At 58.2% G+C, this 24,030-nt stretch overlaps 1 protein-coding gene across 2 annotated transcripts in view; it reads right to left on the bottom strand.

Moving 5' to 3' along the window:
- The window catches only part of SCUBE1 (signal peptide, CUB domain and EGF like domain containing 1), a 139,349-nt gene that overhangs the window by 61,483 nt on the left and 53,836 nt on the right, over positions 1-24,030 (bottom strand). For both annotated transcript variants that reach the window (XM_044915773.1, XM_044915774.1), the window contains exon 4: positions 23,350-23,484. In XM_044915773.1, the coding sequence (XP_044771708.1) occupies positions 23,350-23,484 (135 nt within the window). The remainder of the gene's footprint in view (positions 1-23,349; positions 23,485-24,030) is intronic.

The following is a 24,030-nucleotide window of genomic DNA, read 5'->3' as shown; positions in this document are numbered from 1 at the left end:
GCTCCCTGCTCGGCGGGGAGTCTGCTTCTCCCTCTGACCCTCCCCCCTCTCATGTGCTCTCTCTCATTCTCTCTCTCTCAAATAAATAAATAAAATCTTTAAAAAAAAAAAAAGAAAATCACTTCTCTGGTAAGGTGGGAATGATCCTCTCTGCCTCACAGACAAGACAGGGTAGGTATTCTGACACTAGATTTTTCTATGGGGGTGCTGACTTCAGAAGGCTCGTGCCTTCTCCTGCAGATCTAGAGAAAGCATAGCTCCTCGTGGGGACCTTGGCTAGGACAGGCAGCCCCTCCTTAGAGGAGGCTTTCGGTTGAGGGGATCTCCTGGGCCACTGAGACATACGCAGCCTCTCATCAGGTCTTCTGAGAGACTTGCTGCCCTGAGGGGTCGGCTGGCAGGTGGTGGCCACAAAGCAGCCTCCCGGACCATCATCACTGGCTTTGTTAATGGTGGGCTGAGTCCGGCATCACCCTTCACTCCCTGCTTAAGTGGTCTTTCTGGCTCCCTGGTGCCCACAAATGTACAGAGTTGTTCTGGCCTCTTCCCAGGTTTGTCTCCTGCCATCAAGTACTCGCACTCCACGGGCCTGCGATTCCACACGGCCTATTGAACACCCCCTGGGAGTGTTCCCCATCCACGCCCTTGCCTCTCTGGTCTTCCATAGACAAAATCCTGGGCCTGTCCCAAACTCCACCAGTTCCACGGGGCTTCCTGACTACTCCCCATGTTGCCCCCATGCCACCACCCTGCGTTAATCTCCCAGGGCTGTCCTGTGGCTGGCCCAGGTGATTGATGCCACTCAAACAGATCTGTGCTTTCTTCCTAACCTGGGAAGAGCCCAAGGGCCCTTGTTTAATCTCAGGCTTATATGTGATGAAGAAAGGGAGATTGAATTTCCATTCCCAGCCAAAGAAACACAACTTACGAGAAGCCCTGCTAATCATCACTAACCATAAATTTGTCACTGGGGAAATGATGTGGCCCTGAACTTTGGATGCTAAACAGAGCCTAATGCTTTAAAGAAGTCACTCAGCTTTCTCCCACACCATGGACTTGCCAGCAGGCAATCTTTCTTTCTGAGAATCTAGACTAATAATGAGCCAAGATGTTGTTTTGCTGGCAAAGGATAATTGGGGCGGGGGGGGAGGGGGGCGGTAATCCAGTGTTCCAGTCCAAGTCGATCTGGAAGCAAGCAATGGAACCCCGGAGCTGGGAGGGTGGACCCCAGGCCTCGAGTGTGTCCACTTCAGTGGTCTTAGCAACTGTGGGAGAGGTGGGTGAGGTCCCCCATCTTCCACCTAAAGACCTGAGTGAGGTCATGTGACTCACTGAAGTTCCCACCCAGGCTCCAGAGCACAGGGCCCTCTTTCTCCAGCCCAGGGCAGGGCCAGCACTGGGTCATCAGTGGAAAGGGCTTTGGGACCTCTTTACATTTCTGACAATTACAGAGAAGCCTGAAGATTTTCTGTTTAGGTGTTGACATGCTACAGTTACTGTTTACTATAGTAGATATTAAATGGGGAAGTTTATATTTAATAACATAACAATAGAAATTTAAAATGTTACATGTTGACATTAATATTTTTTTAATTAAAAACTTTATTTTTCAAAACAAGGGGAGAGTTGGCTGAGAGGAGAGTCCTTGAAGAGGAGAATGGGGCAGGGGTGGGTGCTGATTCTTGACCCTGCTGTTTGAATCCCTGGGGGTGCCGCTGGGCCTGAAGCCATGCCCCCCCCATTCTCCAGGCACTTGTCACTTCTTGTCTCCTCTGGGTTAAGGGGTGCCTGCCGCAGACTGGATGCTACAGGAAGTGGTCAACCCGTGGTGGCGCTCTGGAAGGCCGAATGCCGCCGTGTCCCTCCTCCAGGAAGCCTTCCTCGGTCCCCAGGCCAGTCAACGGCCTTCTGGACGCCCATGCTGCCCTCACTTGTGGTACTGATATGGTGGCCATGTTTCTGCCCCCTGGTCTTCCTGTGACTCTCTGACCAGCCCCTGAGGGCAGGCTGAGCTCTGAGCCTCTCAGTCCCCTCGCTGTCCAGATAGGTCCTGCCTGGGACGGGATGGAATAACCTTTGCCCTCTTCCTCGAGGGTCTGGGACACAGATCTGGGCCTCACAGCCCAGTAGCCACCACATAGGCAGCCTCATGTGAGACTGGAGTCCTCTCAGCCTAAGTGCTTCTGGAGGTACCTCCTCCCTGAGCTGGAGGCCATCAGGCCTCACCATCACATCGGCAACCATCCCAAAGATGGCTGAACCGCCCAGCCTGCGGGGCCGGAACAATATGGTTTGCTCTGCGCTGGTAATTCAGCTCCTCACCGGCTACAGACATTACCTTCCCCTTGGCTCCAGGCCACGCTCCGGGCCACGAGATGTGTGGCGTGGCTGGCAGAGCCGCCGATGGTCAGGGCTGGATGGATCCTTGCAGCCTGTCTTGTCCATCCATCTTACAGATGGGGAAAATGAGGCCCCAAGATGGCACGTGTCTGTCTCAGATCATATGGCAGGACTAGAACCCAGGCTGCTGGCTTCCTGGCCACAGTGTCCCACCCTGGAGTCACCTACACGTGTGGGACCCAGAAGGCTGACTGGCAGCAAGCACTTCCTGGGGTGAAGAGAACTGGGGACCTGGCACAGAGTTAGGGGGGTAAATGGTGCCTGTTACTATTTCTTCAGAATTAAGAACCTATTAACATTCAAGGCCAGTTCAGATGCTTCTTCCTCCATGGGGCAGCCCCTCAACAAAGCACACAACCCCAGCTCTTCTGGCCCTGCACCAGCTGCCACTGAGCAAGAGGGTGGAGCCTCGGCTCACTTCCAGAGCCATCAGCTGACTGCCTGTGTCACCCCTTTAGCCTTTGGGAACAGTGTGAGGGTCCCCGAGTGGCCTGGCCCTCCCACCCTTCCCCTGCTTGTCCTCTGCATCCTGCTCTTCCTTGGCAGCCTTGGCGGCCCTCCCACCGGCACAGGCACCACAGTGGCCTGTGGAAGGCCTGGCGCACGCCCATCATGACTGCTCAGAAAGGTCGCGGGCTCTCAGCTGAGCAAGGGGAGGGATCCACGGGCCAGCCTACAAGACCCATGCCTCCAGGCAGTGCTGAACAGGGCCTCCTCCACAAACGCGCTTTCTCTGGACTCCCCTCGCCAGCTACCTGATGCCTTTATTCTTCCAGTGTAGCTCAAGGTCTGACACCACAGCCCAAGTCTCCTGGCTCTCTGTCCCTTCCTTCCAAGTGTAGATGGGGTGGGAGGCAGGGGCCGCTCTGTATGTCCCCCTGTGCTCGTCTACCTGCCGTCACCTCTCCCACTAGCCAGAGCGCTCCGACAGGCAGGGAAGGTGTCCTGTTCGTGCTATATCCTGGTGCCTAGGGCCCTGGCGGCAGACAGCAGATGCTCAGTGCATCTTACTGAGGGCATGAATGCAGAGCCTCCAGAGGGAAAGGCTAGCTGCCAGGCCTGTAGGGTGGCCCGCACGAGTGCTCACCACCAAGGCACACCGAGGAAGAGTGCGCCACTCCCAAGCGGGGCTGGGGCCGGAACCCGCCTGCATTGTACCTGACTGAGCCTCTGGTCGGATACCTTCTTCTCCGGGTCTCTGTTTCCTTAGCTGGGAAATGGGCTGTCATAACCTCTACCTCCAGCGGTTGCCGTGAAACTCAAACGAGAGAACTGTGTAATGTGTGTGGCACAGACCGGGTTCCTGCCTCATCCTGCCGGGTGCTACATGCAAATCCTTGCTAAGCCACCCTCCCCTGCCCCCGTCGGGAACTTAAAGGGACTTTTATCCTTGCCTGTGTCCTCAGTGCCCAGCACAGGGGCTGAAAGAAATAAAGGAGAGCAAAGGCGGGAGAGAAGGAGGGAGGACGAGGAAGAGAGAGATGAAGGCTGTCCGGCCTCAGAGCACCTCACAGAGAATTGTGAGAGTACTCTGTGGCATTTGCAGCTGCATGTTCTATGAAACAGCCCCTCAGGAACCCCACAGCGTACATTAAAGGCTCTGAGAAGCCCTGCAGTCACTCGTGGGACAGCCCCTTGCCTCTCCCTTAAGAGAGCCCCACCCTAGGATGACCCACGTCAGTTCCTCACCTTGCAGATGAGCTCTGGTGGCTCAGGGACGGGGGCGGCACAGGCCTGGGCAGGGGATGGGCTGCTAGCTCCACCAGCTGGAGCCTGGTGTGGCTTCCTCTGCCCCAGCCCCAGGGATGGAGGAGATGGCGGCCCCTCTGCCCTCTCCCAGAAGGGCTGTCCTGCGGGCAGCGAGCTAACACGCAGTATGACCAGCACAGCGACTGCCGAGGGCATGTGCGTTTGAACAGGGGAACCCCGAGGCAAGTGAGGCGCTGGATACCAAGCACTTCTGCTCCAGGGGACTGGTCCTGGCTCCACCCTAGAAGGAGCCTCAGGGTCCTCTGCTCTACCCACTCGGCTTCCGCCCCGCCCCAGCTCCTCTGAGGGGGCTGGACCACTCTGGCCAGCGCTGGCTGGCACATCGTCTCCGCTGATGCCAGTCCTTAGTCTCCTTCAGAGCATGGGCCAGGCCCAGGGCTGGGCACAGAGTGGGTTTCTGTGAGCCTGCAGAGCTGAAGGGCCCTGGCCCAAACTCTGTCCTCCCGTGGCTCCTGCTTTGTACCACATCTGCTCTTGGGGGTTGAACAAGATGGCTGTCCCCGGGCCAGGTGCAGCGTCCCTCGGCCTAGCTCCCTGTCCTGATATGGGGAGTAACCACGCAGTGCCAAGTTCAGCACAAAGCCCTGTTTACCTCTTTGCCTAGAGGGGAAATAAGATCGAATTTCAGGGTCGTTTCCAGAAATCCTGGTCTTCAGGGGCCTGGTGCCAGTCAGGCCAGGCTGCTCGCCAGGTCGCATCTAATTTGATCTGACCCATCCAAATCCAATTATGTTCTGCAAACTCGGATTGAGTGTCTCCTTGTGCCCAGAACGGGGCACGGAGCAATGAGGAGACAGATGTTGTGACACTGCATCCAATTTCAGACTCTGCCACTTGCCACGTGACCTTGGGCAATCACTTCCCTCTGAGCCTTAGTTTCCACCCGTGGAACAGTGGCTCGTCAGGGGCCCTGCCTCCCAGGTGCTCACTCAAGCTGCCCTCCCCTTCTCGGGGCCAGTGAGGCTAAGGGCCCAGGTGAGAGCTCCAGGGACTGCACCCCAGGCCAGGGGAGCCACAGGAAGGTTGTAAATGGGGCAGGGGGGCGCTTATGCAGCAGAACGATCTCTGGATGCTGCACGGGAGGCAAGCGGCAGGGGCAAGGCTGTGGGAGCACGTGGGAGGCTGCTGCTGTCACCCTGAAAGGGACAAAGGAGCCTGGAGGGATGGCAGGGGCTGTGGGCAAGGGAGGAAGGCTGGGTTTGGGACGCAATTGGGAACCCCTTTCTCTGAGTTTTCCAGAACACATGGTGCAGGGAATTGGGCTCTGACCACCCTTTCATCTAATTTAACCCTCATCGCAAGCCTGAGAAGCGAGTATCGCCATGTCCATTTCACAGACAAGCAAACGGAGGCGGGATCTGGGTGGGAAAGGGCGGCCAGGGCCACACCATGCCTGAGAAGCAGGGCCAGGGTCCCCGGCCCAGCCTTCACCTCTCCAGAGCCCAAGGCTTCCTCGCGATGGGCCCCTCCCTAGATTCTTGTCTACTCTGGGCCCTGGGACAGGCCCCGGCCGCCCTTCCCCACCAGGGCCCATTTCCCCCAAAGACCTTCTATCATTTTTGGAGACCCCATAAGAGTGTGCACAGAGGTAAACGATGGCAGAATCTGCCTGCCCCAAACCAGTGTGCACCTCGCGTCTTGGGCAAAGCAAAGTTCACGGATGCATCTAAAGCAGGGCAGGGGGAGGCGGGCTCAATCTGTTTGTACTTAGGAGCTGGCCCTTTCTCCTCGTCCTGGCCCAGGATAACAAAGCTGGAATGTGTGCCTCCCAAGGGTCGTTGCTATGGCGACTTCATCAATAACATCATTTTCCGCATCCATGTCCCTTAAACACATGGAAAAGGAAGGCAAGCTGGGAACGGCAGAGCAGGGAGAAAAGAACACTCACCCTGCTCCGCCCTTCCCCCCACCTCAGCAGGAAGGGATTTTCCTCCCCTTCAACCTCATCAATAGAAACCTACGGAGCCCAGAAAGAGGCTGGAGCCTTGGGGGCGGCAGGAAGAGGCTGCTGCCTTCCCCAGCCCAGACTTGGCAAGCCGTCCAAGCGAGGCAGGCAAAAACAAACACGGGCTCCCACATGCTTTGAAGGGGGATGAAGCAAACAGGGAAAGGTCCTGCCACGGGGGAGAGGCATGGGAGCGGCGGCAGGGACAGGCCTGCTGGAGGGATCGGGGTGACACACGCCCCGTGGTGTTCTCCCCACTTATCAGAGGAGGGCACCGAGGCACAGACAGCTTACAGCTGACGTGAGGTCAGGGGAGGGGCTGGATCTAGGGGGCCCGCCGGAAACTCACTGTGGGCTGATGTCGCCACAGCTACTGTTATTGAGCACTTACTGTATACTAAGCACTTCACGCGAATCGTCTTCCGTAAGCCTCACGGGCACTCTTCAGAGTAGACACTGTTATCCCCACTGTGCAAGTGAGGAGAATAGGGTGAAGAAAGGCTTGGTGCCTTGCCCAAGGGACACAGAGCGGGACAGGTGAACCTGGGTTTCACGGAACCTGTGCTCCCAGGGCGCTTCCAGCAGGCGATGGAGAGCCATGCCGAGGGGAGGGGCAGGGAAGCCCGGGCTTATCCCCTTCTGTTCCTTAAATTTCCCCACGGTGATCTGGGCCACTGGAATGACCCAGCTCCCATCCTCCCTACCTGCAGCCACATGTCCACATCCTGTCTCTCCAAGACATGTCAAATGGCAGCAGTTCCAAGAAGCTGATTATCCCCCCAACCCTCCCTCCAATCTCTGTGCTCCTCAGACCCCTTGCCTGAGGGCCCGAGCACACCCTGTTCATTCCCGACTCCCCAGGGCCCAGCCCCAGGCCTGGCACAGACACAAAGACAAGACTACAGGTCTTTATAATGTCATGCTGCAAGGCAAGTAGCTTTATCCTCATTTTACAGAGTTCAGAGAGGTTAAGCAATTTGCCCACGGTCACTTAAGCAGGATGTGACAGAGGTGAAACTTGAACCTGTTCCATTTGACTCAAAGACCTGCCCTTCACCAGCTGCAGAGGGAACTTTCTAGAGCATAAATCTGTGTCTTCCCACTGCTAAAAAGTCATCAGTGTCCCCTCCCTGACCCCCCCTCCCCAACCCAGTGCCCATAGGAGTAGGCTGAGAGTTCTCAGTATGGCACTTAAGGTCCTCCCGACCCCATCTGGCCTGCCATGGCCCTAGGTAACAGGGACACTCTGTCAGCCTGCACATCCTGCCCTCCCTTCTCACCTTGGTGCCTTTGGGAATGCAGAGCCTTCTGCCTGGAACACACTCCCTCCTCCTTTGACTGGCAGCTCCGACTACAGTTACTTGAAATCGTGTTTGGGTGTCACCTCTTCTAGGAAGCCTTCCTTGTTTCCAGCTTCCTTCCCAGTCCCTAGACTGTTAGGGGATTGTCCTGGGCCTCCAAAACCCTCGCAGCGCCCTCTCTCAGAGCACCCACCACACTAACTGTAACTGCTGGGTCTGTTAGGCTTTCCCCACCAGACTAGGGGCTCCTGGAGGAGGCAGGGCCCGAGCCCGAGCCACCTCTTTGCCCCGATGCTCTGCACAGGGTCTAGCCGGGACTGAAGGCCTGAGAAATGTTCTGTACCCGTGAGGGGCCTGCATCTGTCTGCAGGCCCAGCCCTGGCTGCGACCTGCTGTAGGGTGTCAACTCTGATCCTGCACCACCCACCTGCCCGGATCTGCCTTGATCCCCTAATTACACTCCAACAATATCTGCACCTGGATGGTGCTCCAGGAGCCTCTCATTACAAGGCCTGGGCTTGAGCCAGGACACAAGGCTCCCCCTCCCACCTTCTGCCCCTGAAATTACATCGTCCTGGGCAATGCCAGGCCTGGCCGAGGTGTCAGCAGTTGGCTGCCCCAGACCAGATCCCCGGCTGACCAGGAGTCCGGCCCGCCGCAGGCCACATCCCTAGGGGCAGCGCCACCTGGGGAGTGGGAGTAATAAAGACTGTGGTCTTCCGCTTACCCCGAGCTCCTCAGGACCAGGCCCCATGCCAGGCTCCTCACACGCATCCCTAACTGACCGTCTCTCACGGCTCCGAGCGCCAGGTCCTGTCAGCAGGCCCACCTGACAGGTGATGATGCTGAGGCTCAGAGAGAGATCTCCTAACTTGTGTGGTGGAACAGACACCGGAGCCTCTTTGGCCACTCACCAGCAGGCTGAAGGGGGTCCCAACCCCTCACCTCACAGACTACCTACTGCCCCCTGGGGTCCCCTGGGCTGCCTCGGGGGCCCTCAGGGGACTCTGCTCCCCTCCTTCTCCTTGCCCGCATCTCACTGCCTTTGTCAGCCTGATCTTCCCTCACTGCTCCCCCACCCCCACACTCCCAGGCAGGACCCTTCTGTCCTCCTACCACTGCCCCTCCTTCAGGCTCAGTGGCCCCCCACCAGGGCCCCAACAGGACTGGCCCTTTTGAGCTGGCCTCCTTCTCTGGTCCAGCCACAAAAGTCCAACCCTCCAGTGATTGGACTCCTAGCGCCTTCATCTGCTCACCTGCCTACTTGTTGTCTCTTTCTACAAATATTTAGGTAAGGTCTCCTTTATACCAGACCTTTCCACAGGACCGGCCTGCTTCTTGTCTGTGCCTTTCACTGGTGCTGCTCTCCCAGGGGCTGACCACAGTTGAGCTCCTCGTAGGTGTTCAGTGTGCACCTGCAGGGTGGTGGGTTCAAAGCGCGCTGCTGACAGACAAGGGGCATGGCTCCGAAATGAAGCTGGCCTGCTTTGAATTACATGCAAGCGAACAGCCAGAACGGGCTAGTTTTCTGGAAAGCCAGCCCTGGAAGGGACCTTGGAGACCAACTAGACAAAGCCTTTCCTTTTCCGTTGAAGAGGTTGAAGCCTCCGGGATAGTGACCTGCCCTGGCTCACGCGGCAGTCAGCTTGGGAGCCACACAGAACCTTTGACTCCCAATCCCCTGGGGCACCCAACGCCCCAGCTCTCAAGTTCAGCATTCTTCTTGCCACATCAGGAGGCGGCTCACGAGGCCCTGCTGGCTTGGGCTGTCAGGCGCTTGCACGTTCTCTGAGCCTTTGCAAAGTGCCACCTGTGCGAGGGTCTGTGTGGAAGCCAAGAGCAAGGCCCGCGGGCCGCCTACCCACAGCTGACACAAGCCCACTGCCACAGCGGCTCATGGGGGGCAGGCCCTGTGTACATGGACAGATGGACAGACGGCCGAATGGACTGCTGGGACCGTGGCTGGCTCCTGGCATCCCAGGTGATACCGGCCTTCCTTGGGCCCCCCACCCCGGGGCCCTGACCAGTCCTGACACCGGGACCCCTGGAAAGCTGCGTCTGTGAGGTGGGAGGCAGCCCGTCTAACAGCCGCCAGGACCACGTGGTCGTCTGTGCAGATGTGCGTGGGCAAATGCGTGCAGAGCTGCAGAGTCCCACGGGGAGGTGGCATCACTGTGCCGTGGGCCTGGCTCCCCAGCTCTGCCTCACACCTCCCATTCTGGCCCACTCTAAGGTGTGTGGCCCTGGAAGTGGCGCAGCTTCCTGCTCTGTGAAGTGCCTCGCGACTCAGGAGCTCAGCGAAGGCTGCCGGTCTCCCCCGCGCCCCCCACAGGCTGACTCTGCAGCGCCTGTCCCCTCTTCACCCTGGCCCCTGGGTCACCTCCCAGCTACCCCTCCCTCCCCTTCCGACCCCCTGAAGTTCCCCCACTGACCACTAGGTGTCACCATGAGCACATCCAAGCCTTTCAGGCCCAGAGTTCGGGGACCAGGCCGACTTTTCACTCCACTGAGGCTGGGGAGGCTGGAGGCGGCTTTCCCCTCCCAGGGCTGCCAGACTTCCACATGTCCCACATAAACACAGCAGATGCCTGGTTAAATCTGGATTTCAGATAAACGACGACTACTTCCAAGTATAAGTATGTCCCAAATGTTGCATGGGTCATACTTACACTAAAAATGTATTCACTGTTCATTTGAAATCCAAATTAAAACGGTGTCCTCTATGTTATCCGGCAACCAGATCCCCTCCATCCACGGGGATCCTCAAGGAAGCCATGGGTGGGGGGGACAGTCAGCTCATGCAGGCCCCAGACCATGGCCTGTCCAGGACCAGGGAACAAATCGTTTCTCTCTCCTGAGAGGTGACGTAGGTGCAGGAGGGGCCAACATGCCAGCCTTGAGAGTGTTCCCAGCAGCCCTCGGGCACCTGGGAAGAGAAGCCAGTAAGAATGCGGGGGATACGCTAGCAGGAGATCCTCTAAGGACGCGAGCAGCTCCCCAGCACGTCGGCCAGTGCCTCTCCTCTGCTGCCCGCCACGGTGCCCGCCATGGTGCAGCGGAGCAGAGCAGGGGCTCAAGAGCCGTGGAGGCCCCGGGAACAGGAGGACAGCGCTGGGGCAGTGGGGAGGAGAAGTGGCCCGTGGAGGACTCTGCTCCGGCAGGGCCGTGGACACAGCAGCGGCAGCGGCGTCTCTGAGGGGCTGGTAAGCCTGGGCTGTCCTGCCGCAGAGGCCTCGGCCGGCCTGACAACGGCCCAGCCCCATGCCCTGGGCAGGTCCTCGCTGGGTGCTGCGCACGGTGCTCACGCGAGGGGCCCGGGAGGGCTCTGTAACACTGATACCGCACACAATTCCGACACGTATCCCCCGCATGGGATGGACCCCATCCCGTCCCGCTGCCACTTGGCACGTGTCCTCTGTGCCATCTGTGTCCTTTAGAGGAGCCTGCACACCGGTGCCCTGAGAGAGGGCTGAGCCCCTCAACCTGTGGCGCACGCCGAGAGGAAGCCACGCCTGCCAAGAGTCAGAGACGGCTCCACAGAGGAGGTGAAAGCGGGCTGGGTTTTGAAGGATGATGAGGAGTTCTCCAGGCAGTGAGGGGCTGAGGAATGGCATTCGAGGCGGAAGAAATAACACAGTCCAAGGCCCATACTGGGTAAAGGGCACACGTAACAGGGCTCCCTGGTTCCAGGGAGAACAGAAGGCAGGTGGGCGGGGGGACTGGGGAGGATGTGGAAGGCTCGGAAGGCGGTGCAGGCAGACGTTCTGGTGCAGAGGAGGTAAGAGTTCGTGGTGGCTGCTTTACAACATGCACAACACGGAGAGGAGCCACGCGCAGGTCCTGAGTGGGGAATGACACGCCGGGGGGCGGGAGGAACCGTGGCTCCAGCTGCCATCAGAGGGCCAAGCGGGACAGGGAGACTCCGGAGCCAGCCGCTGCACTAACTCAGCATTAGGGTGAAACCTGGCCCCAGGCGGGGAGTGGAGAGGGGGCCCCTGTTCCACACGGGGCTCCGGGCTGTGGGCCTCCCGTCCCCCCCTCCACCCGTTTGTTCTTGGCAGTACCTTTGGTCTTAGGAGTCGGTTGGACCTGGGTTCAAATCTTCACTGTACCCCTTACTCACTGTGGACAGATGTCTTTGCTGCTCAGTGTCTATTTTCTCCCCCCTGAAACTGAGGACAGTAAGAGCCACACGGCACAGGATTGTTCTCAGGATCCGACTGCCCACGGCTAAGTACGGGCCCAGTGCTTGGCACGCAGTGATGCCCGGTGACAGTGGACGGTGCTATCGAGCTCAGGTCGATGCACGCCATCAGGGGACACAGGGTGTCTACAGCTGTCCTCATAAACAATTCTTTAATGAATACTCACTCATGTTTGCCCCACTTTACAGACTAAGAAACTGAGGCCGCAGGGCTTGTGGCCAAGAAGGGAGCCAGGCCCAGGGCCAGCTACTTCTCCACTTGGTGCTCACCTGTCTGCCCTGCACTGTCCCCTCTGGGAGGCCCGAGGGGCTGCAGCAGGGGAGAATCCCCTTCACCGACTCCGCGCCATCAGTGCTGGGGTCCCGGTGCCTGGCCAGGGCTGGCTGGAGGCCAGGCCAGGAGAAGGGCGTGAAGCTGGGCTCACCAGCCAAAGGAGTTGTTTATGGGGTGGGAGGCTCGTAAAAAATAATGGGCTGGATTTATTGTCCCCACCTCAAGGGCCGTTCCGGACTGCACAGGGCCAGGCCAGGCCTTCTCCAGCAGCACCATAAATCTTCCCGCTAAATGCGAGAGCTGTTCATTCTCCCGCCCACCTGGTCCGCAGCAGGCAGGGGGAGCGAGGAGAACATGCACGCCCCATGCCCTGGCCCCTGGCTGGTCCACCCCCAGGAGCAGTTGAAAGGGGTAGCCCTGAGGCTGGGGTGGGATTCTCCGGTGTGGCCATGCATTGAAAACACGCACCCACAGGGGCCCCAGCACCCATAGCTGATGACGGGAAGCTCTGGCAAAAGGCAGGGGATGTTCCTGGGTTTGCAGGAGCTGAGCTGGAGCCCCTCGGGTCATGGTCTGGCCAGGATCCCATGATGCGGGCACATCTTAGGAGCCCATGGGAGCCTGCCAGCCAGGCACACTGACAGGCTGCTAAGCCGCTGTCTGTGGCTGGGGTAATTTGGAAGAGACTGTGTATCTGCTCATAGGCTTGTTTATGGGAATCTGGAGGTGGATGGAGCAGGGAAAGAGAAGCTGGCATTAGCAATGTGTCCCCCCCTCCTCCCCCTGCCCCGTCCTGAGTACTGCCTCCCAGGGTGGCCCCGCTCACTATTCCCTCCAGCACTGGGGATGAGAGTGCCCACCCAAAGTACCTCCCAGGGTGGTTGCAAGCGTCAGAGTGACTGGGAGTGTAAGCTGAGCAGCAGAGAGCCGGGGATGAGCCTCGCAAGGGAGGGCACCTGCTGGCTGAGAAGGGGGTCATGGGATGGAGTCCCATCTGCCTGCAGGCCAAGGCCAAGGGCAAGTGAGAGCAGGCGGGCAGGGTGGAAGACAAAGTCCAGAAGAGGGTCAAGGACCAGCCCTGGAGGAGTGTGGAAGGAGGGTCCAGGACAAATGCTGCTGGGACAGGCAGAGGGTGGCTGCCCTCAGAGGCTGCTCCTGGGGTCTCGGTGGCCCTCTGCTCTGGTCCAACCCCAGGGATCTGCCCAAACTCCCCAGTGACCCTTGCTGGGGAGCTCCCCAGTCAGTTCCTAGGTGATGTGGGCTTTGAGCAGTGGGCTCAGGTCCTGACAACAAGGTGTGCTTGGCCTCCTTGGAGGCTTCTTGCTGGGGTCGACTGGAGGGCTGTGTCTTGCAGGGCCTCTACTCTGCCCTCCTAGCAGTCTGGCTGGAAGGACTGAATCTGAAGGGCAGCACTCAGCAAGCAGGCAGTCTGCTCCGCTGACTGAGTGAGCTCACCAGCACTCCCCCGCAGCCCCAGGCCCTCCATGCCAGAGCCTTCCACACACTGACCCTCGGACCCACAGCGCACGCCTTCCCATCTGCCTCCCCCAGTCTGTGGGTTCTGGGAGGACATGCCCTGGCTCAAAGGTGGGGCTTCCGAACACTGTCCACCAAGTGGGATGGAGCCCACATGCCTGGTCACAGGTCACTGAGTGAAGTACAGATGGCAGAATGCTTCCCCAAGCCCCCAGAACACGTGCAGGGAGATCAGAAATGCCACTTAATTATCCCAAGCCCCTAAACCCTGACGGAGCCCCAGATTTCTGAGCTTTTCCTCACACCAGGCAACTCCCAGCGACTTCCTCAGGCCCCAGGCTGGGGCCAGGCCTAAGTCAGCTGACCAGGCGACGGGAGGCAGGCGCCTGCCCTTCGCACAAGTCTCTCCTGGGCATCTGTGAATCAGGACCCCGAGTGAGAGTGCTGAGTGTGACCTGCATTTCAGCCTCCAGGGAAGGAGACACACACTGGTCTGTTCTGGCTCCACTCCAGGGCTCCTTGGGTTAAAAAGCACAAGGCCACACCTTGTCCAGAGACAGCTGCCCCTGAAATATTCCGCACCTACGTGAAGCGGGCAGTAGGCCTCTCCAAAGTGCAAACCCGAGGCAGGCGGGCTCCGTAGAAAGTCCTGGCTGCCCTGCCTCTCACCTTCCCTTGGCCATCCTCCTGCCTCTTTCCCCTCATCCTCTGTCACCTTCCCTCCATCCTCCTGCCCCCTTCCCCTCATCCTCTGTCACCTTCCCTCCATCCTCCTGTCACCTTCCCCTTGGCCACCCTCGTCTTCTTCCCTTTGGACACCCTCCTTTCCATACACACTGCCCCTGTGGGAGTTCCAGACCCTGATGGCCACCAGTGCCACTTGCCAGAAAATTGCTTTATCTCCATGTCCACCGCAAGGTGCTCAGTGACGGTCCCAAATGGTGGACCATGCCTGACCCCCAGGACTGACAGGGTGGCCCATAACATTCACAGCAAAGTCCAAACTCCCACTGGGCACAGTGTCCTGCCCCGCTCGCTTGCACCCACTTCGGGTCTGGTTTCAGGGTCCAGGACTCACACTCCAACAGGCGAGAATGACTGGCCAGCTGGAACAGAGCTGAAATCTTGGCTAGCAGGGGACCCCTGGTCAGAGCGGAGGCCAGGCCAGCTGGCCTGAAGGTCCAGACTGTGAAGGGCAGCCCGTGGGGAAGAGGACAAGGGTGCTGGGGGTGGGAGGGCTGGAGACCCAGAGTCTAGGCTAGGTTGGAAATAAAATCCAAGGCAACCACATACGAGGAGTATCAGGCATGTGGGAGAGGCTCAGTGAGAGCCCCTTTCCCTGCACGGTAGACATGACCTGACATCAGTGCAGACCTGGCACCCAACCCATCAGGCTCAGTCACATGGCGCTGAGGGGGTTGTGCCTGAGGGCCCTTCCTGCTCCAGACCATCCCAGAACTTGGGGACCAGGACGGGAGGAGGGGGCCCTGTGTTTGTGACCCTGCAGCTGCGTCCTACACCTCTGTCTCAGATTTCTGCCTGTCTCCATGGCCCACTTCAAGTTGTTTTTCAAGGTCCGCTGCTTCTGATCCATCTCTTCCAACCAAGGCCTGGACCCAGATGGTCCCAGCAGCCTCTCACCCTTTCCCTCCCACTGCAGCCCCCACTGTACCCCGATCCCCCACGATTCCCTGTGCCACTGCCCGCCCACTCACTCTCTGCCAGTTGGCTACCTTGGGGGCCACCTGCTCTCAGGGGCTTCTTCCAGCCGCTCTACCTCCCCCAGTCTCCAGCCCCCAGACAGAATGAAGTTGCCCCTGAGCCGAACAGCACTGTTGATGCTGCTCGGGACCCATGCTGACCACCCAGCACGCCAGGCCACACCACGTCATGCCCAGGCTTGGGCATCACAACCCCAGGCCGGGTTGGTGGGCACCCTGGGCGAGGAAGTCCCTGCTCTCTTTAGAACCCCATTTTCATGCCTACCCGAAGAAGAGTTGAGCCATGGGATAGTCGTGGTTCCTTTAAGCAGTGGGAGGGAGCCCCAGGAAGTGGTCAGGATCTGAAGCCAGACTGCCCAGATGCCAGCCCTGGGACCACCCCTGTGTGCCACATGGCTCTGGGCACAGCCGCACATGGGAGTAGCTAGCCCCTCCCTTGACAGTTTCAAGTGGTTAAATGAGGTAATATTAGGGTGACCTTAGGCCTCAGATTGCCCAGGACAGTCCCAGTTTATACCTGCTGCCCTGTCACCGTTAATCGTGCCTCCCTCTGCTCTGGAAGCGTGCTGGTTTAGACGCCGACTCACACAGCCCCCAGTGAAGCGAGGGAGAGTGCTCGCAGTGTGCCTAGCAGGGTATTCAGCTAGTCGATTACTAAGACAATGTGAATTCTTTTGAGTGATTTACGTGTTTATTTAAGCAATCTCTACACCCAGCGTGGGGCACGAACTCACGACCTCGAGATTAAGAGTCACATGCCCCACATGTGTGTGAGCCAGCGGGCGCCCCTACAATGAGAACTGCTGATTGCCGAGGCGACTGCACGAATCTACATCTAGCAGAATGGCAGAGAACCATGTGCACACACAGTATGGATGCCAACTCCTAGGGCTGGTACCGTTCTTTAGTGATGTAAGACGCTGTTGTGGGGGGAGACTGGGTGAGGTGTTCATGGGACCTCTCTCTACTATTTTTGCATTTTCTTATGAATCCGTAATTATTTCACAATAGAAAGTTAAAAAAATCCTATTGTTTTGTCTCCAGCTACACTGGGGTATTTACCCTCACAAACTTACAGATAAAATGAACAGACTCCAACACCATTTCATGTTGAGTTCTAAGGAAATAATTTAACTTAATAGAGGCCATCTTTGCATAATGGAATCATCCAGAGTATAGCTATAAACTCCGAGAAACAAGCGAGAAGGTTCCCACGAGGCAAAGAGCTGGTGCGAAGCCCAAGCACGTCACCAACGAGCCCGGAGCCCCCAGTCTCCTACCCGTGTGAATGAGTGGAACCCCCGCTGCCTTCCCAGCAAGACCCAGCTCGAGGCAGCGGGACCGAATGGCTGACACCTGCAACGTCAGCCCAGGTGTCTGGGGACATTCAGTACGAGGACAGACACTAACGAGCATTCTCCCTCGCCCGGAGGGGAGTGGCCGTCTCGGTAACTCAGGTTCATAACTGTAGAGAAAAGAGGCCAAGCCGACTCGGGCTGCTTCCCTGAAGAGAAGAGGGAAGTGGGTGAGCCATTTCAGGAAATTTCCACCACCAGGTGTTTTTGAAAATCTTGGTGCTTCACGAGGCACACTGGGTATAGGGAGCGCTCACGTTTGGGGAACTGTGGGTGGTTCCAATTGAGGAGGTGTCTCTGCTGTCCCTCAGAGCCTCCCCTGGGTCTCACCCAGCCTAGGCCAGCTATGCAGAGGGCTCTGAGCCTGTCCGAACACTCTGCATAGTCTGCCCGGGCTTTGGGGCCAGACTGCTAGAGCGATGGCTAGGCAACCTTGGGCAAGTTCCCCAACCTCTCCATGCCTCAGTTTCTTAATTCGGAAAATGGGCTCACTATGTGCTAGCGCATGGAAAGTGCTCAGTATCAATCTCTGGCATGCAGTAAGCACACGGTAAATGCAGCTCGCGCCGTCCTCCTGGTTATTTAACATCAAGGAGGCCAAGCTTTCCTATTCCAGGCCCCACCTCCGATTTTTGCTGGAGCCAGTGTTAGCCCTGATGCCAGTCTCGAGCTTCGTGAGAAAGTGCCAGAGGAATGCGGAGGGGTGGGCAGGCACCGTGGTTTCCTAGCTGTGCACTGAAACAGGCTCAGAAGGGCATTGAGCACAATGTTCGATGCGCTCAGGTAAACCCGTGATGCCCCTGCTGGGAGAGTGCCGGCCTGGCGCTGGCTCTGCATGGGCCTCAGCCTCCCGGGGGCACAGATGCTCAGCTGCCCGGTGGCCCGTCCCTGCGCATCAAACACGAGAAAGGAGGCAGCACAGCACAGCTTCGGTGCGTGCCCAGCCACAGGGCAGTCTCCAGAGCCGCTGGGTCCCTATCACTGGGCTCAGGGCCCAGCCCAAGCCCCCCATTCACTAGCACATGCCGACCAGGAATCTGCCCGCATGACCCGAGGATGAAGAGGGCCTGGGCCTGGGGAGCCATAGAGAGCTGAGCATCGTTCTCCTTTCCCCCTTGTCCTTTCCAAAGGGCCCAACGTTGGCACCCAGGGCTGGAGGGAACACAGTTCCTGCCCACACGGGGCTCCCCAGCTGCAGGGACACAGGCATCAGGTAGAAAACTGCCTTCTGCGGCCAGCAACAAGGCGGGGTGGGAGGCCGCGGCAGCCGCTGGAGCACAGAGGAGACAAAGCCTGACAGTTCTCCCCGGCGTCGGCTCAGGCCGGGCTGTGTAGTGGATGGGTGCTCTCACTGAGGACTGACAGGGAGCACCAGTCGACAGTGGGGTGAGGCACCCAGCGTGAGTGACAGACACCTGATGTCCTTTTCATGCCTCTTCTCGACTGCCTGTGCCCAGCAGGGGCTTGGCACCCTGCTCAAAGCTCTACAGCAGGACAGGGGGCTGGTCTGCCCTCTGCAGCCCTGGGTGGGACAGGCGGGAGATGCCGGCGAGCTTGTGCTGGGTGAACGAGTAAAGCCAGTCATCTTGGCCGGCCCCAGGCATCGGCATGGGCTGCCCTGAGCATGGATAAATCCAGGTGCCAGGGTCAGCAGTTCCCTCCGGGGAAGGGAGTTTCTTGAGGATGAGGACTGACTCCCAGGCTCCCCTCCACCCTCAGCTAAAGCTCAGGCTTCAGCCAGCACCCAGCACACATCAGCAGAGCCTTGCCCAGCATGCACCCAGGCGGAGTCTGCTGCTGGCTTGCTCTGGGGCCCTGGGCGAGCTCGTGTCCTCTCTGAGCCTGTTTCCTCGTCTGTGATAAATAACAATAACAAGAACCCACGTTTTTTGAGTTATCTTTACAACATCTCGTCAATCCTATGAAGTAGGTACTATGACTATCCCCATTTTATAGACCCTGCAGGCACAGAGGAGTTAAGTGACTTGCTCAAGGTCACACAGATACTGAGTGTTGGAGCTGGGGTTCTGGCCTGGGCAGCCAGGCCCCAGAACATGCGTTCTTAAGAGTGGCGATCCTTCACCGGGCCGATTAGAAAACCATTCTCATGACCACCTCCCCTGTTCAGATGAGAACACTAGACCCCTAGGAGCTCTAGATCCTTCTCTCCAGACTGTATTTTCTCAGCTCATTATTATCCAGCAACTTCAACCCTTGCCTAGCATTTAGTCCTTTTTCTGGACTGAAAGCTTCGCAGGGGACCATGTCTGCTTTTGCTCACCCTGGGATCCCAGGGACCAGCCGGACACCTGGCACGCGAATGAATGAAACACAGCCCGCAATCACACCGCCGGTCAGACCCACGCCTTTCTGAGCACCTCCTCATCCTAAATCAATGCTGCTCAGACTGAAAGAAGGAATTCTTCAGGAGAAAAGAGACAAGTTCGTCCAGGAGGCAACTCCTTCTTGGAACACAGACATGACATACATTTAAGAATAAAGAGCAGGCACGGGAGAGGGAGAGAGCTAGAAGGTGCTGGCTGCTCGGTGGCCCATCCCCTCTGGTACTGGACAGGCTTCCAGAGCGCATGACCATGAAGTGGGCAGTGCAGGCTGGCACTGGCCCGGACTGGCTGCCCCAGGCTGTTATCGCTTGCGGGGCCAGAGCCTGAGTTGGGGCAAACGTGGGCTGTTAAGGTGCCAGAAGCAGCACCTGGAAGCGCCGAGTAGAAGGAGATGGGCCCCAGGTCGCGACAGCTCTGTGTCCCCTCCTTCCCAGGGCTGGCACACAGGAACCGCTGTCTCCCCAAATTGAGCCTGAGTTCTAAAGACTGGAAGAAGCTGCCTGGGAGTGGCCACCCCTAGGGCGGGCACTGCACTTGCCTGCTTCAGAGCATTTCCCTAATGGATCCCTCACTTGCCTGGGAGGGACCACTGGTCCCAGTTTACAGGGGAGGAGCCCCAGCGAGGCAGGAGTGGCTGTGCTGAGGCCGCGTAGCTAGTGGAGATGGAGAACAGCTGAAAACCTAGAACTCCCAGCCCCAGCCTGGCCAGATCCACGTGCCTCGGGCCAGGGTTTGCACTGGTGCCTAGGACGTGGGGCCACTCAGGAGGGCTGAGTCCCATGCCCTTGTTTCTTGGCCAGGAGCCTAGACTGACTCTGGCTGACCTTGCTCATGCATCCAGGCCCCTCTAATCAGAAGCAGCCGTCGTGCATTTCTCTCTGCTCAGGGGGAGGCTCCGAGAAGCAGGCATTAGGAAGAGTCAGGTGACATGAGGAGTCTGATTTGCCAAATAGCTCTGGACTCATCGGTCGTCCCAGGAGCAACAGGGATCAGAGGACACTTAGGCGCAAAAGAAGCTGGGTCCCTGCACCCCGGACACCCGCTGATTTTGAGCCCTAACCATCATTACTGTAGTAGACACCACAATCATGATGGGTAGTTGTCACAACTGGCGGAGGCTCAGGAGGGAGGCAACGTGCCCGGTCACCCGGGCTGTCTGCACCCACAGGCGTTACGACAGTCGGCAGATGTACCGTGCACTTGGCTTGTCCTCTTTGGACTTTCCACACAGCCTTTGGGAACCCTGGAAATGCTGCCACTTGTCCCTCAGGAGGGGTCCAAGATGCTGTCTGCTGCTTTTTACACTGACTCATTGCCCAGATTTAAAAATTGGGAGATACATGGGGCACCTGGGTGGTTCAGGTCATGATCTCAGGGTCCTGGGATCGAGCCCCACATTGGGCTCCCTGCTCAGCAGGGAGCCTGCTTCTCCCTCTGCCTTTGCCGCTCCCCCTGCTTGTGCTCTCTTTCTCCCTCAAATAAATAAATCTTTAGAAAAAAATTAAAAAAAATAATAAAAATTGGGAGATTCACACAAAAATCCTAGTAAGAGAAGGGACTTCTTTAACCAATGTGCTGGTTAGTGCTGGTTAACAAAGATTAGGGTTGAGGCCCCCAGATCGGCGTTCTGGCTAAATCTCAATTCCTGGCTTCAGGATCTGGCTAGCCAGGGCCTTTGGGAAGGGTGAGGCATGCGGCTTCAAGGCTCCACCACACAAGTAATTTGAGGTCCAGTATCTGAGATGCCCTGAAGGCCTCCACTCTGCCTTCTAGCACATTTCCCACGGCTGCCTTCTGCACGAAATCCAAACTCCTGCCCACACTCTACCAGCCTCACGGGGTCTGGGCCCTGCCAGACTCCCTTCATCCTGGGCTCCTCTCCCCTTGGCTCGCGGTGCTCCACCACCCTACCCTTCATTTTGCTTTTCACCAAAGCCTGGTCCATTCCTACCTCAGGGCCTTTGCACACATACTGACTGGCACTCCCCCCCTCCCCAACTCTTCCCATGGCTGGTCTTGTTGATCATCTGGTTTCAGCTCACATGTGGCTTCTGCCTACTTCTGTCTATTCCTCCAGCTCCTTTCTTTCCTCACCAGCCTCATCACATCACAGCTGAAGACCTGGGCCGGAGTCCTGACTCTGCCAATTCCTTAGGGTATGACCTCGGGCAAGGCTCCTACCTTGACAGCTTTGACTTCCTCACCTGTCATAGGGTCATAATATCCCTGCCTCACCAGGTCACTGCGAGGGCCTGGCTCAGAGTAAGCACGTGATCCCACAGCAGCCAGTGTTGCTGCCCCCCCGTTATCATGTCCCCCCGAACCTACTCTTCTGGCCGATGCTGAGGTTTGTTTTGTGGCATCTGTAGCCCAAACGAATGCCTCCAGGCCAAAGCAGGCCCTGGTTACAAACAGGCCACAGCTGTGGTCTCGCATCTTATGTTGTGCCGGCTCCCCATTCTGTGCACCCTCCTTTCAACCAGGGGCCTCACGACTTCACCTGGAGCCCTGCTCGTGGGAAAGCTGTTCTTCAAAGGAACAGAGCACATACGACCTGGCTGGAAAAGAGGCTCAGGCCACCCTGGCCTTGGGGACTTTATGGCTTGCTCAGAGCAGTCACCCCGTAAAACCCCCTTCTTGATGAAAGCAGGACTCCCCTCCCACCACCACCACTCACTTCCCCATAAATCTGCTTCTTATAAAACTCGACTTGGGCGCCGCATCCTCATTTTGGGCAGCTCGACCCCACAGCCCCACAGCCCCACAGCCCCGCAGCTGGGAGGCCTCACGGGCGTGGGCTGCCGGGAGGTCTGCACAGTGCAGCTGCGGTGAGTGTCCAGGGACCACAGAGCTTGGCCTTCACATCCTTCCGGGGACACGGCAGTGTGGGGACTACCAGGCCCATCTTGTCTCCGAGGAAACTGCCTAAATAAGCACCAGGCTCTGAAAGGCGTCCAGTAAAGCAGTTTTGCTTCTCTGCCTTGGGCTTTGTACTTTTAACTGTTTTCCTCTTTTCTTTCTCAGGAATTGCTTTTTGGTAGAAAGCACACCCAACGCCCCCAAGCCTCGCCTTGCAGCCTCTGTCGCCCTAGTGCGCGCAGGACCCCTCACGCCCAAGGTCCCGTCCCATCCTCCAAAGACCCTGGTGGGGGGCGCCTGGGTGGCTCAGTTGGTTAAGCAACTGCCTTCAGCTCAGGTCATGATCCTGGAGTCCCTGGATCGAGTCCCGCATCGGGCTCCCTGCTCCGCAGGGAGTCTGCTTCTCCCTCTGACCCTCCCCCCCTCTCATGTGCTCTCTCTCATTCTCTCTCTCAAATGAATAAATAAAATCTTTAAAAAAAAAAAAAAAGACCCTGGTGGGTCAGTGCCACATCTCCACTTCGTGCGTGAGGAAGCTGAGGGCTCCCCCACAGGGAGCCGCAGAGCTGGGGTCACGCCCACCAGGCCGCCTTTGGGCCCAGGGTTCTGTCCCCACCTTTCCGTGTGAGCCACTCCCTGGTCTCCGGCTGGTGCCACAGTCGTAGGCCAGGCCCCCCCCCCCCCCGCACCTCCTCCTAAGGGGCCGGGCTCAGGTGGGGTCACGTGGCTGTCCTGGCCTCCTTCCCCATCTACTCTTTTTTTTTTTCTTTATTAAACTTCTGTTTTAATGGGTCTTAAAACTCTGTGACAAATTTCTGGCCAAGTTGCTTCCATTAAAAAGTATTGATTTAAAAAATGGATAATTTAAAACCACCACTCTCGTGAGCGCACAAGCTGGCTCTCGCCCGTGCCCACACCCACTCTGCTGCAGCACACAGCCCGCCTCGGGATTCCAGACCCTGCCATTATCTTAAGCAAGACACGCCTCTAGGCCTTCGCAAATGCTGTTCCCTCTACCTAGAAGCCCCTCTCCTCCGGGCATGGGGTCCTGCCTTCTGGCCCGCTGTCCTACCTCGCGGTCCTGCTGCCCTGGGCCTAAACTCTGACCACCCGTCCCCTGAAACCAAGGCCCTTCACCTGCTGGGCTCAGCTGGAGGCCAGGTTCTGTCCCAGCCTGGGGCTGCGCCGGGCCACTCCCGCGCTCCGGCCGGCCTGCCATCCCACCCAGCATCCAGGGGGCAGCAGGCTCCCGACCACAAGGACCCTCTGCTGGCTGGTGACCCGGTGAACGTGCGGAGACCGAGAAATTGGCACTCGGCCTGGTCAGACCTCCAGCTCACCTTGGGGAAGGGGGACCACGGAGGATGGGGCCCCACTCTTCCTGGCCACAGCCAGCCTTCAGCCCAGAAAGGAAAACAGCTCCTCCAGTCACATCTGCCCATTTGTGGCCCCACCTCGCCTCCACATAAAAACACCAGGAGCACCAACAGCCCCGGTGTAGCGGGCGGCGGGCGGGAGCTGGGAGGAGGTCTGTGCAGAGCCCACACCAGAAGCACAAAACAGCCATTCAGGCCACCACCCAAATTCCCTGCCTGGACCCCGAGGCCCCCGGAGTCAAGACGTGGCGACGGGAGTTTCTAGGAGCCGTCTGTTTCTGGGGGGGTGGGGGGCGTGCCCGGTCAGCACGGGCAGTACTCACCGTTGGAGCGGTGGATGCAGGTATGCTGGTTGTCGCTGAGGAAAAAGCCACCGTGGCACTGACACTCGTAGCTGCCCATGGCATTGACGCAGATCTGCTGGCAGCCGCCATTGTTGTCCTGACACTCGTCCACATCTGCGAGAGGAGAGAGGGGACAAGAGAAATCGCACCTGGTGCTGGAAGTGCGGTGTGATCCGTTGGGAGGGCATGGATGGGATCAGTTTCCCCCGGCTGCACAGAGAGGTACTCCAGTGATACTCCACAGAAGTACTCCTTGTAGCACTCCATGGTGACACTGCATAGAGTGATACTAGTGATACTCCCTGGAGGTACTCCATGTGGTACTGCACAGGGCCACACTGTGGTGATACTCCATGGAATACTCCATGTGGTACTGCACAGGGCCACACTGCGGTGATACTCCCTGGAGGTACTCCATGTGGTACTGCACAGGGCTGCACTGTGGTGATACTCCACGGGAGCACTCCATGTGGTACTGCACAGGGCCGCACCACAGTGATACTCCCCAGAGGTACTCCATGTGGTACTGCACAGGGCCACACTGTGGTGATACTCCACAGAAGTACTCCATGTGGTACTGCACAGGGCCGCACTGCGGTGATACTCCCCAGAGGTACTCCATGTGGTACTGCACAGGGCCGCACTGTGGTGATACTCCAC

The sequence above is a fragment of the Neomonachus schauinslandi genome, chromosome 5, assembly GCF_002201575.2.
Source record: "Neomonachus schauinslandi chromosome 5, ASM220157v2, whole genome shotgun sequence".
NCBI classification, from domain to species: Eukaryota; Metazoa; Chordata; class Mammalia; order Carnivora; family Phocidae; genus Neomonachus; species Neomonachus schauinslandi.
This window is presented reverse-complemented; position numbering and strand designations above follow the sequence as displayed.